The sequence below is a fragment of the Myotis lucifugus genome, unplaced genomic scaffold, assembly GCF_000147115.1.
Source record: "Myotis lucifugus unplaced genomic scaffold, Myoluc2.0 scaffold_112, whole genome shotgun sequence".
Classification (NCBI taxonomy): Eukaryota; Metazoa; Chordata; class Mammalia; order Chiroptera; family Vespertilionidae; genus Myotis; species Myotis lucifugus.
In genome coordinates, this window is record NW_005871160.1 from 1233123 (window position 1) to 1243968 (window position 10846).

Here is a 10846-nt window from a genome sequence, read left to right on the forward strand (position 1 = left end):
TACGTTGAGCATCTGCCCCCTGGTGGTCATTGCACATCATAGCTACCAGCCAGTTGGCTGGTCAGCCAGTCAGCCAGTTGCTTAGGCTTTTATATATATAGATATATATATATAAAAGCATAATATGCTAATAGACTAGACGTCCTTCCGGACTAAGCCAGGGCTGCAGCCATGGGATTGAGGCAGAGGCAGCCGCAGCCGCAGCGGCTGTGACGGAGGGATCCAGGCAGCCACCTGTGGCTGCGAAGGCCCACTCTTGCACAAATTTAGTGCACCGGGCCTCTAGTATACATATATATATATATATATATATATATATATATATATATATATATGGAGAGAGAGAGAGAGAGAGAGAGAGAGAGAGAGAGAGAGAGATTTCAGAGAGGAAGGGAAAGAGAGAGAGAAATAGAAACATAAATGATGAGAGAGAATAATCGATTGGCTACCTCCTGCATGCCCCACACTGGGGATTGAGCCTGCATCCCGGGCATGTGCTTGGACATGTGGCCTGACTAGGAATCGAACCATGACCTCCTGGTTCATAGGTTGACACTCAGCTGCTGAGCCACGCCAGCTGGACTAAGGGAACTTACTTTCGGCTCTTAGCTTGCATTCCACCAGGCAGCTCTGTCTTTCTTGGGGCTGACATCTCCCGGGTAGTGCACAGGTCCCTGGGTCTTAGGTGACACTCGCAACAGTCATATGGCCACAAGTCTGAAAACAGAACACACACTGCGCCCCAGGGCCCACCTATCCCTCCAGGTCCACTGGCTTGGCAGCTTCTGGGTCACCAGGGAGTCCCATCATCTTTGCCGAAGCTGGGCTCCGTTGGCCTTTTTCCTTCTGTCTTCCTCCAAGGGTTGAAGGTGAGGGCTTCCCTGATGGTGCAGCCCTCAGCTGGGCTCAGCCACTTCCCCAGGCTCCACAAGCTCCTTTTCCCACTTCATCGCATCTCTGAGGCACTCTTCCTCTCCCCTCCCTGTCAGGGACGCCAAGCATAATTGCCTTAATGGACTCAGGCTTTCAAAAAAAAACCAAAAAAATCCCAAAGCAAAATATGTCTAAAACCAACTCCATTTCTGTCCTGCCACAAATTTCCCCTGAGACAAAAAGAAAAAAGAAAAAAGCATGGAGGCTGGTTACCGGAAGGAAAGGAAAGGGAAGAAGAGGGGAGAAAATGTAAATGACCATTTCAAAGAAAGAGTCCTGCCTTACTAGTATCAGCGTAAACTTTATGTCTAAACTAGAGGCCTGGTGCACGGAATTCGTGCACTTGGAGGGAGGGGCGTCCCTCAGCCTGGCCTGCGCCCTCTCGCAGTCTGGGAACCATCAGTTGGACATCCTTAGCGCTGACGTGGAGGCGGGAGAGGCTCCCGCCACCACCACTGCGCTCACCAACCATGAGCCCGGCTTCTGGCTGAGCAGCGCTCCCCCTATGGGAGCACACTAACCACCAGGGGGCAGCTCCTGCATTGAGCATCTGCCCCTGGTGGTCAGTGCGTGTCTTAGCGACCGATTGTTCCGCCGTTCGGTCGATTTGCATATTAGCTTTTTATTATATAGGATAGAATACACAGTACAGAGCGAGGTTTGCAGAACTACCTGCTCCTCGGTGTGACTGGGTAACCTTTTAAACCAATGTCAGCCTACTCAAAACATTCATAATTTAAGCCAACTCATCCTTTCTGCTTGAGTGGTTAGCCAGTGTAGGAGGAAGATGATACAAACAAGATTAATTAAACCTTTTCCCACTCTTTTCCTGTCCTCCACATTTTAATTAATGAGGTTGCTACTAAAATTACAGTAAAATGACACAAAATGTGGTGCCCATGAAAGAAGCAGTGGCCTGCAAGTCAGAGCGACGTACTGATGAGGTTTCACCTTTCTCCTACCTCATTACCCTCACGCCCTCCCAGTATCTCCACTCGCAAGAAAGGTTTCAATGACACAGGTCACGTTTGTGCTGGGCCCTGCTCAACTGAGAGGCCCGAAGGAAGTAGGCTAGATCTTATTCATAGCTGAGATTTCCAGGGCTTCCTCCTCAGGCTCCCCTTCTACCCCATCTTGGCAAACATTCGACAGTCTCAGGATACACCCAGTATATTCCCTCGTGTTCTCCATTCCCGCACACTCCTGTCTGGTCAGCTGGCAAGCAGACGTTTTCCCTACAATGGTCCACAACAGGAATTGGCAAGCTTTTTCTGTAAAGGGCCAGATAATAAACATTTGGGGCTTTGAGGGCCATCTCTGTCATGACTCAACTTTCCTTATTTTATTTTTATTTTTTTGTTAAAACTCACCCAAGGAAATTTTTTTATTTTTTTAATATATGTTTTTATTGATTTCAGAGAGGAAGGGAGAGGGAGAGAAACATCAATGATGAGAGAAAATCATTGATTGGCTGCCTCCTGCACACCCCCTACTGGGGACCAAGCCCACAACTGGGCATGTGCCCTGATCAGGAATTGAATTGTGACCTCCTGGTTCGTAAGTCAACACAACCATGAGCCAGGCTGAGGATATTTTCTCCATTGATTTTTAGAGAGGGAGGGAGGGGGAGAGAGAGGAGAGAGAGAAACCTCAATGTGCCTCTTGATTGGTTGCCTCCCTGCACCTGCAACACAGGTATGTGCCCTTAACCTGGAATTGAGCCCACAATCCTTTGGTGCACAGGCTGACACTCTAACCACTGGACAACACTAGCCAGGGCATGACTCAATTTTCCTTATTGTGTGAAAGCAGCCATTGACAATCCATGAAAATGAACGGTGTGGCTGATTGCCAATCATACTTTACTATAGACATGAACATTTTAATCTTGCCCTGGCTGGTTTGGCTTAGTAGATAGAGCATTGGCCTGCAGACTAAAGGGTCCTGGGTTCGGTCCCGGTCACGTGCCCGGGCTGCAGGCTGGATCCCCAGTAGAGGGCATGCAGGAGGCAGCCGATCAATGATTCTCTCTCATCATTGATGTTTTTATTTCTCTCTCTCCCTTCCTCTCTGAAATCAATAAAAAAATATATTTTTTAAAAATTTGAATCTCATGTGGTTTTCATGTCATGAAATATAACTTTTTTAATTTTTGTTCAATCATTTAAAAATGTAGGAGCCATTCTTAGGTGGTGAGCCATACAAACACAGGCAGTGAGCCTCATCGTCTGCCCACGGGACTCAGGGCCAGCTCTTGATTTTTCTCACTAATGTACGGAAAATGGTCCCCCGAGTGGCAAGTAACCCAAAAATCACTTCTATTTGGCTCTGGAATATGATGTGTAATTTTTTAAACAACACACGTATTTTCCTGGTTACCTTGATTCTAGTCCAGTAATCAAATTAGCACACATTCCAGGTGAGCACAGAAAAAGAGGCCACTTGGAAATGATGACGGGCTGTGGGGGGCTTGTCCGGTGATTGCAGACCCGCAGTGGGAGGGGAGAAGTCCTTCTCCCGTGGGCAATAACAAGCTTCCCGTAGAAGCATCGAGCATTTTTATTGCGCTCTGACGAGAAGGTTTAAACGGTGGCCGTGCTGATTATACATTCCTTCCACATTCCCGCAGTGGCACTTTTTTGTTTTAATCAGAAAACTGATTGCTGGCTTATCTTGTTACCATGGTGATTTAAACATTTCCCTCCGCTTGAAAAGGGAAAATGCATGCCTTCATTAACTTCTGCAGAGATCATCAGAAAGATCCATGTGAGGGCCTAAGGGGGTCTTGGGCCATCTGATCCAAGCCTCTCTGTTCACAGATGAGGAAACCAAGGCCTACGAGACTCATTTAGAAATTCACAGTATCTACCCCAAAGCCATGTATGAGTGGTGGTTAAATGAGACTCGACCAGACCAGGTCTCTGGGGTCCAGCCAGTGGTCTTTGTGCCACATCCCTGTGCCTCCTGCTCCCTGCCACAGTTAGATCACCTGCCAGAGTGATGGCTTTAACCGAGAAATGTCACAACATTGTGCAACCCCCTAGCTCCCCCCACCCCACCACTGTCCTGTTCTCACAGAATAGTCTCTGGGTTCACAAGAGCTCCTGTAGGTACTGAAAGAGATTCCTGGAGGCTTTGGAGCCCATGGCCGAATTTCTTAGACTGGCCTCCTGGAGATGCCTCTAGGTACTTGGAGGTGCAACTCTTGAAGGGTTTTTCTAGAAGTCAGATTGCCAATATGTGCATCTTCTTAAAGTCAATACATTTCAGGATGGAACCTTTAAAAATGGTCCCACGGACTGGAAACTGTAAGAGACTTTAGGATTCTTGAGTTTAATTAAGATCACTACTTAAAAGCAAACTACCAGTAGCAATTGTTGCACAAACTAGGGCCATTGTGTTAGCCATATGTCACGCATCCCTGCATACCGCTACCCTCATTTTACAGATAAGAAACAAGCTCAGAGTGGTTAAGTAACTTGCTCAAGATCACTCTGCTGGTAAACATCAGAGCCATTTGACTTCTGGTCTTTCTGGCTCCACAGTTTTCTGCTGTTTTCCTAGGCTACTGAGGCCTGAAGGAAAACTGTAGGCATCTCAGAAACAAATGCACCAGCTCTGTCATCAATCCTGCAAGCCATGCGCCTGAAATTAATAAATCCTAACACACATCTACAGTAAACCAGGTTTCTAGTAGCAATAACTGACGTTTGTTGAGTACCTTCGCCTGCCAGGCACTGTTCTAAGCACTTTATGTACATTAGTTCATTTAATCCAAACAGCTCAACAGGGTCTAGATCAGTGGTTCTCAACCTTCCTAATGCCGCGACCCTTTAATACAGTTCCTCATGTTGTGGTGACCCCCAATTTCATTGTTACAAATTGCACATAATTAAAGCCTAGTGATTAATCACAAAAACAATATGTAATTATATATGTGTTTTTCGATGGTCTTAGGCGACCCCTGTGAAATTGTCACTCGACCCCCAAAGGGGTCGCGACCCACAGGTTGAGAACCGCTGGTCTAGATACTTTTATTTTCCCCATATTTTAGGAGAGTGAGAAATTTGTCCAAGGCCACATCACTGATAAAGGGCAGAGCAACCGGATCCAGAGCCCATAGTCTATAACCAGGACACCTCTTGGCCTCAATACACAAAGCCAGGTCACTGTTGTAGGGGGCCTGTCCCAAGCATTGTAGAATGCTTAGCAGCACCACTGGCCTCTACTTATTACATGCCAGTAGTACACCGCCCTCCATTGTGACAACCGAAAATATCTAACATGGCTAGCTGTCCTCTAGAAGGCAAAGTTGCTCCCATTTGAAAACTACTGACATCTATATATATAAAAGGCTAATATGCTAAGTGTCTGTCCGACCGGTAGCTGTGATGCACACTGACCACCAGGGGGCAGACGCTCAACACAGGAGCTGCCGAGCTGCAGTGACTTGGAAGCGGTGGTTCTCGGGTGACGCACCCCGGAACCAGAGAGGAGGGAGCCTGATTCCTCATGGGGCCACATGATTCTACCTTTGGCCAAGGTTATGTTGTTGCTGGGGCACTGTCGGCCCCAAATCTGGTTTACTGCACACTTGCATTTGTGTTCCACACCCTGTACAACAGCAACTTTGCAGAGTGGCCTCTCGGACTCCTCAGGGGATGTTGGAGAGCCAGTTTTGACCTGATCCCTGCAGGCCAGGCCAAGGGACCCCACCTGCAGGAGGGACTCCACTTACTCCACAGACGCCCTTAGAGCCACAGTGCCACCCCAGGTGCAGCTTGCCAGGGAGGAACTGCGGGAGGTTGGCTCCAGGATGTGTCTGGCCTGTCTTGCCCAGTCCCACCCTGCTGACCACCTAATTAATTTCCTTCCAATGTGCACGAATCCATGCACCAGGTCACTAGTAAAATATAAAACTTTCTAAGCCTCCCTAACATGTTGGTGGTCCAACCGCCTACCTAATGGTAGATTGATAAATAATTAGAACTAGTAATTATGTTTTTCAAAACTTAAATACATTTATTTAAATAAAATATTTTAAACCAAATTTGGTACATCCAAATGGTATCCTATATAATAAAAGGCTAATATGCAAATTGACCAAACAGAGGAATGACCGGTCGCTATGACGTGCACTGACCACGAGGGGACAGACACTCAGCACAGAAGCTGCCCCCTGATGGTCAGTGCACTTCCACAGGGGGAGCACCACTCAGCCAGAAGCCAGGCTCATGGCTGGTGAGTGCAGCGGCGGTGGCGGGAGCCTCTCCTGCCTCCGCGGCAATGCAAAGGATGTCCGACTGATGGCTTAGGCCTGCTCCCAGGCCTCTAGTAAGAATATAAATAAAACCAACAGTTCTTCCTAATTGATTGGTATAATTTATAGCTTGCATTGCATCAATGCCATGAAGGGAGGAGAAGAGGTGGCCATAAGAAACATCAACCAGAGAGTTGTTTTGTTTTGTTTGATTAAAATATTAACCTGGAAGTCACAGCATAAGTGCAGCGTCCCAGGATGTCAGGACCATTAGAAATCTTCATATATCTATTTCAACCTGCCATTTTAGAGAAGGCGACACCAAAGTCTAAAGAACTTAGAAAATGGGTCCAAAATTGCTTACCTAGTCAGTTTCAGGGCCACTGAATTAAAAGCATCTCTCCTGGCTTGCTGGGCTCTGGGTATGGTTGTGGGCCCTGCATGTACTGTTGTGAATACTCACCATCTGTTTGTGTGTCTCTGCAGCCAACGGTTTCAACCTGACACCAGCCAGGGCCTCCCCAGACGACACCGCTCCCACTGCAAGTCCAGCTGTGACTCCAGCTGCAGATGTCTCTGCTCAGGACCAGCCCACAGTCACTAATAACCCAGAGCCACGTGGGTGAACTGTGCACTCCAGGTCTCTCTCGATGTAAAGCTGGGGCCAGGGCATTGTACTGATAAACACCCTGGGGCCAGGGCATTGTACTGATAAACACCTTAAAAGTCTTGTCAACTGGATGTGAATTTTGCACTTGGTGTCTTTTTTTTTTTTAATCAAATGACAAAGGAGTGCCCAGAGCATTCAAACAAATACAAGGACCATCTTGATCTTAGGAGTGTGTTGGAGGTTAGCTGGGTCATCGCAGACGTCCATTCCCGGTGACTCTGTGTATTGGGAGTCACAGTTTGCCCAGCAACATATCGGAATCCTTATATCCTGGGATGTCATTTACGAATCTTAGCCCCTTGTTCATCCCCTTTTATTCAATAACAGAAAATTGTGACTTTTCTACAAGTAGGTAATATTCTGGTACATGTGTTTGCCACAGCCCTGCTCCTCGGAGTCCAACCAACAGATTGCAATTTGGCTTCCAACACCCAGCAGTTCTGAGGCACTTTGACATAAATCGGTTGTGGCTGGAAGTGCAGGGAAGGCGATGGCTTTGTAAATTGGTTTACATTTTGCTCCTTGAATTTTTCTAGGGTTGTAGTGCTTCCGAATCATTCAATGACATTGTTGGGCATCGGTTACCTTTCAATTGCAATCCATAAAATAACATTTAGAAAATGCTTAGTATTTAAGTGTAGCCTTCTCCATGAATTACCCATTAGAATAGACTGGCAGCAGTGGGATGTGCAGGAAAAATGCCTTTAGTTCACAGTTATCCCCACCCCTTATGCCTGCCTGAGTCCATATAGGTGTGTGTGTGTGTGTGTGTGTGTGTGTGTGTGTGTGTGTGTGAGACAGAGGGAGAGGAAAGGCAGACTGTGCACTGTATGCTGCTAAGGTGGTAAATAAATCAGTAATGCAATATTGTGGGTCCAAACTACTCTTTGCACTACTTTATTTACAGTAGTAAATAAAAATTATTTTTATACATTAACTTCCAGGAAGTGTTTTTTCTCTCCTTTTTCATAGTTACTGTTGTCATTGTACAAAGTCCTCAGGTTTATGCATTCCCCTCAAGAGACAAAAAAAAAAAAAAGTCCTCCTTAAGAAGGGATCCTTCTGATAACCCTTGAACGCTGGCGGGAGGTGGCAGGCGGCTGCTCTCCAGGAATCCGAGCTCAGGATCTGACCCCATGATGTTTGCACAGGATCAGACATTGTTTCAAGGTTTCTGGTTGCTCTGAGGCTGGGTTCATACCAATTCTGGGTTAAGTTTGCAGTCTACCCTCTTTCTCCTCTGTGTGCTCTTGTCTGATAGCAGAGCTTATCCTTCCTGCTTTCAAATGAGCCAGACTTTGGAGCCCTGGGTTCAGATCCTGTTTCGGTAACTTCCTAGCTCAGTAAGCTTACAAGAGTGATTAACTCTTTGAGTTTCAGATTATCCTGTATAATAAAAGGCTAATATACAAATTGTCTCTTCAACCGGGAGTTTGATCAGGGGGCAACCAACCAACCGCAGCCCTTCCCCCTGGCCAGCCCTGCCCCCAATCGGACCCCATCAGGGTGGGCTGGCCGGACCCCACCTGTGCATGAATTTGTCTTATAAAATAGGGGTAATAAAAGTCACCTCTTGGCTTTTCATGAGGCTTAAATGAGATAATGCATGTAAAATTTCCAGGTCAGTACCCTGAATGTGGTTGGTATTCTTGTGAGAAAGACAAGTCTGAGGGACCAGGCAAGGGTTCTGCTCTGCCTAGGTCCTCTCTTCATGGCAAACACACCCAACCCTGAGTTGCTGGGAACATAGGCTGCTTGCAGCTCCCAGCACCAGCCCTCAATGGGAATTGCCATCAGCTGCAGGGACCTGCACAAGGTTCCATCCTTGCAAGAGCAGCTCATGGCCAATGGCTTGTTGATTAGGGCAGGCTTTCTCAGTCTCCACACTATTGACATTTGGGCCTGGATGGCCCCTTGTGGGGGGTTGTCTTGGGCATTGTAGGATATTTAGCAGTAGCAGCCCTGGTCTCTACCCACTAGATGTCAGTAGTGCATACCACCTCCCCCCCACCCCCCAGTTGTGGCAGCCAAAAAATATCTCCAAACATTGCCAAATGTTCCCTAGGGGGCAAAATCATCTCCCCTCTTCACCTTGAGAAAGATCCAAATGCAAAAACAAAGGCCCCTTTCCTCACTTTGGAACAGCCCTGGAGGGCCATCCCAGCTCTAGAATTCCCCCTGGTGGCAGCCTCATTGTAGTGCAAGTTCTCCCTCTGTCCAGTTCTGCCTGCCTTATTTCCATACTAGAGGCCCAGTACACAAAATTCATGCACTTGGCGGGGGAGGGGTCCCTCAGCCTGGCCTGCACCCTCTCGCAGTCCGGGAGCCCACGGGGGATATCCAACTGATGGCTTAGTCGGACATCCTTAGCACTGCTGAGGAGGCGGGAGAGGCTCCCGCCACCACCACTGCACCCACTAGCTGTGAGCCAGGCTTCTGGCTGAGCAGCACACCCTGTGGAAGCGCACTGACCACCAGGGGGCAGTTCCTGCATTGAGCATCTGCCCCGTGGTAGTCAGTAGGTGTCATAGTGACCAGTCATTCTGTCGTTTGGTCGATTTGCATATTAGCCTTTTATTATACGGGATATGCATATTTTTTAAATTGATTTCAGAGAGGAAGGGAGAGGGAGAGAGAGAGAAAAACATCAATGATGAGAGAGAATCATCGATTGGCTGCCTCCTGTATGGCCCACACTGGGGATTGATCCCACAACCAGGCATGTGCCCTGACCGGGAATCAAACTGTGACCTCCTGGTTCATAGGTCAACTCTCAACTACTGAGCCACGCCAGCCAGGCTTTAATGCTGTTTTTAATTAATTGCCACTTTTAGGCACCCTTATCCCTCAGCTCCCTGTAGCATGAATCCCTGAAATGCACTGCTCAGTGCAAGGTAGATATGTGTTAAGTCAAGGAGTTTAGCTGTCCTGCCTCTTGAAGCTCAAATTCTTTGCTGTTCGTGCTGAGTTTCCCTGCAGGCCCACAGATGACCAGCTTGAGCCTTTGGGTAGACACGGAACCCTAGCTGAGAGTGGCACCCTGGCAGAATTGTGTGGACCTGGGGCTGGCAGAGGTAGGGGTACACCCCAACACTGAGGAACATCAAGACTATTTCAAGACCGTCTTCCAGACGGGGTTTCCTCATGAGCCGGGGAACCATTTGAATCAGGGACCAATATGAACGTGACCTCGGTTACATCTCAGGATGTTGAAATCTGAGACATTACATTTAGATTTCACTTAGTTTTCACAATACCACTGCAAGTCAGATATACTTTTTTTTTTCATTTTACAGATAAACAAACTATTCTTACAAGCACACCAAGGAACAAGCAATCATTAAGTCTCAGTGGCACACTGCCATAAGCATTTATTTCTTGCTCAGGCACCTGTGGGTTGGCTGTGGTTCAGCTGATCTAGGCTGGGCCCAGCGGGGCTCGGGTCCAGGCTGTGGGTGGGTCCAGGCAAGCTGAACATGCCTTTTTTTCTTCTGGGGTCAGCAGACAACTGGAGAGTGTTTATATTGAATGGAATCAGAATATGCAACCCCAAAATATGCCATTTTGGCATAAGGGTTATTGAAAATCAGCAGATACAGGAAGAGTTCTCTGCCCTCCACCTTTTCTGCCTAAAAGCAGGGCATGAATTTCCCTTTGTGGAGGTGTCCCCTCCTCTCCTGTACAGGAAGAGGAGAGCTACTCTTATCACTAGGGATGGAGAGTAGGCACCAAGATGATGTGCATAAACCTACTTTACAAATTAACCCTATTCTTCCATTAGTTTCCTCATGTAGTTCTTAGTTGCTGTCCCACAATTCATCATTCTTCAAATCCCAAACCCCCTGACCTTCGTAAAAATGGTAGGTAAACCCCTGAGTCTAATTATTACTTTGACTTTCTCTTTTTCTGTAAACTCCTGTACATATAAAATACTAATTAAAAAACTAGAGGCCCGGTGCATGAAATTCATGCATGGGGGGCAG

The 10846-nt window shown here is 47.3% G+C and overlaps 1 protein-coding gene across 2 annotated transcripts in view; it reads left to right on the forward strand.

Moving 5' to 3' along the window:
* The window catches only part of SEL1L3 (SEL1L family member 3), a 90870-nt gene extending 83070 nt beyond the window's left edge, over positions 1 to 7800 (forward strand). For both annotated transcript variants that reach the window (XM_014459654.2, XM_023757742.1), the window contains exons 23-24: positions 6680 to 6861; positions 6893 to 7800. In XM_014459654.2, coding sequence (XP_014315140.1) covers positions 6680 to 6819 — 140 coding nt within the window. In that variant the 3' untranslated portion in view covers positions 6820 to 6861; positions 6893 to 7800. The remainder of the gene's footprint in view (positions 1 to 6679; positions 6862 to 6892) is intronic.
* The last annotated feature ends 3046 nt before the right edge of the window (positions 7801 to 10846 follow it).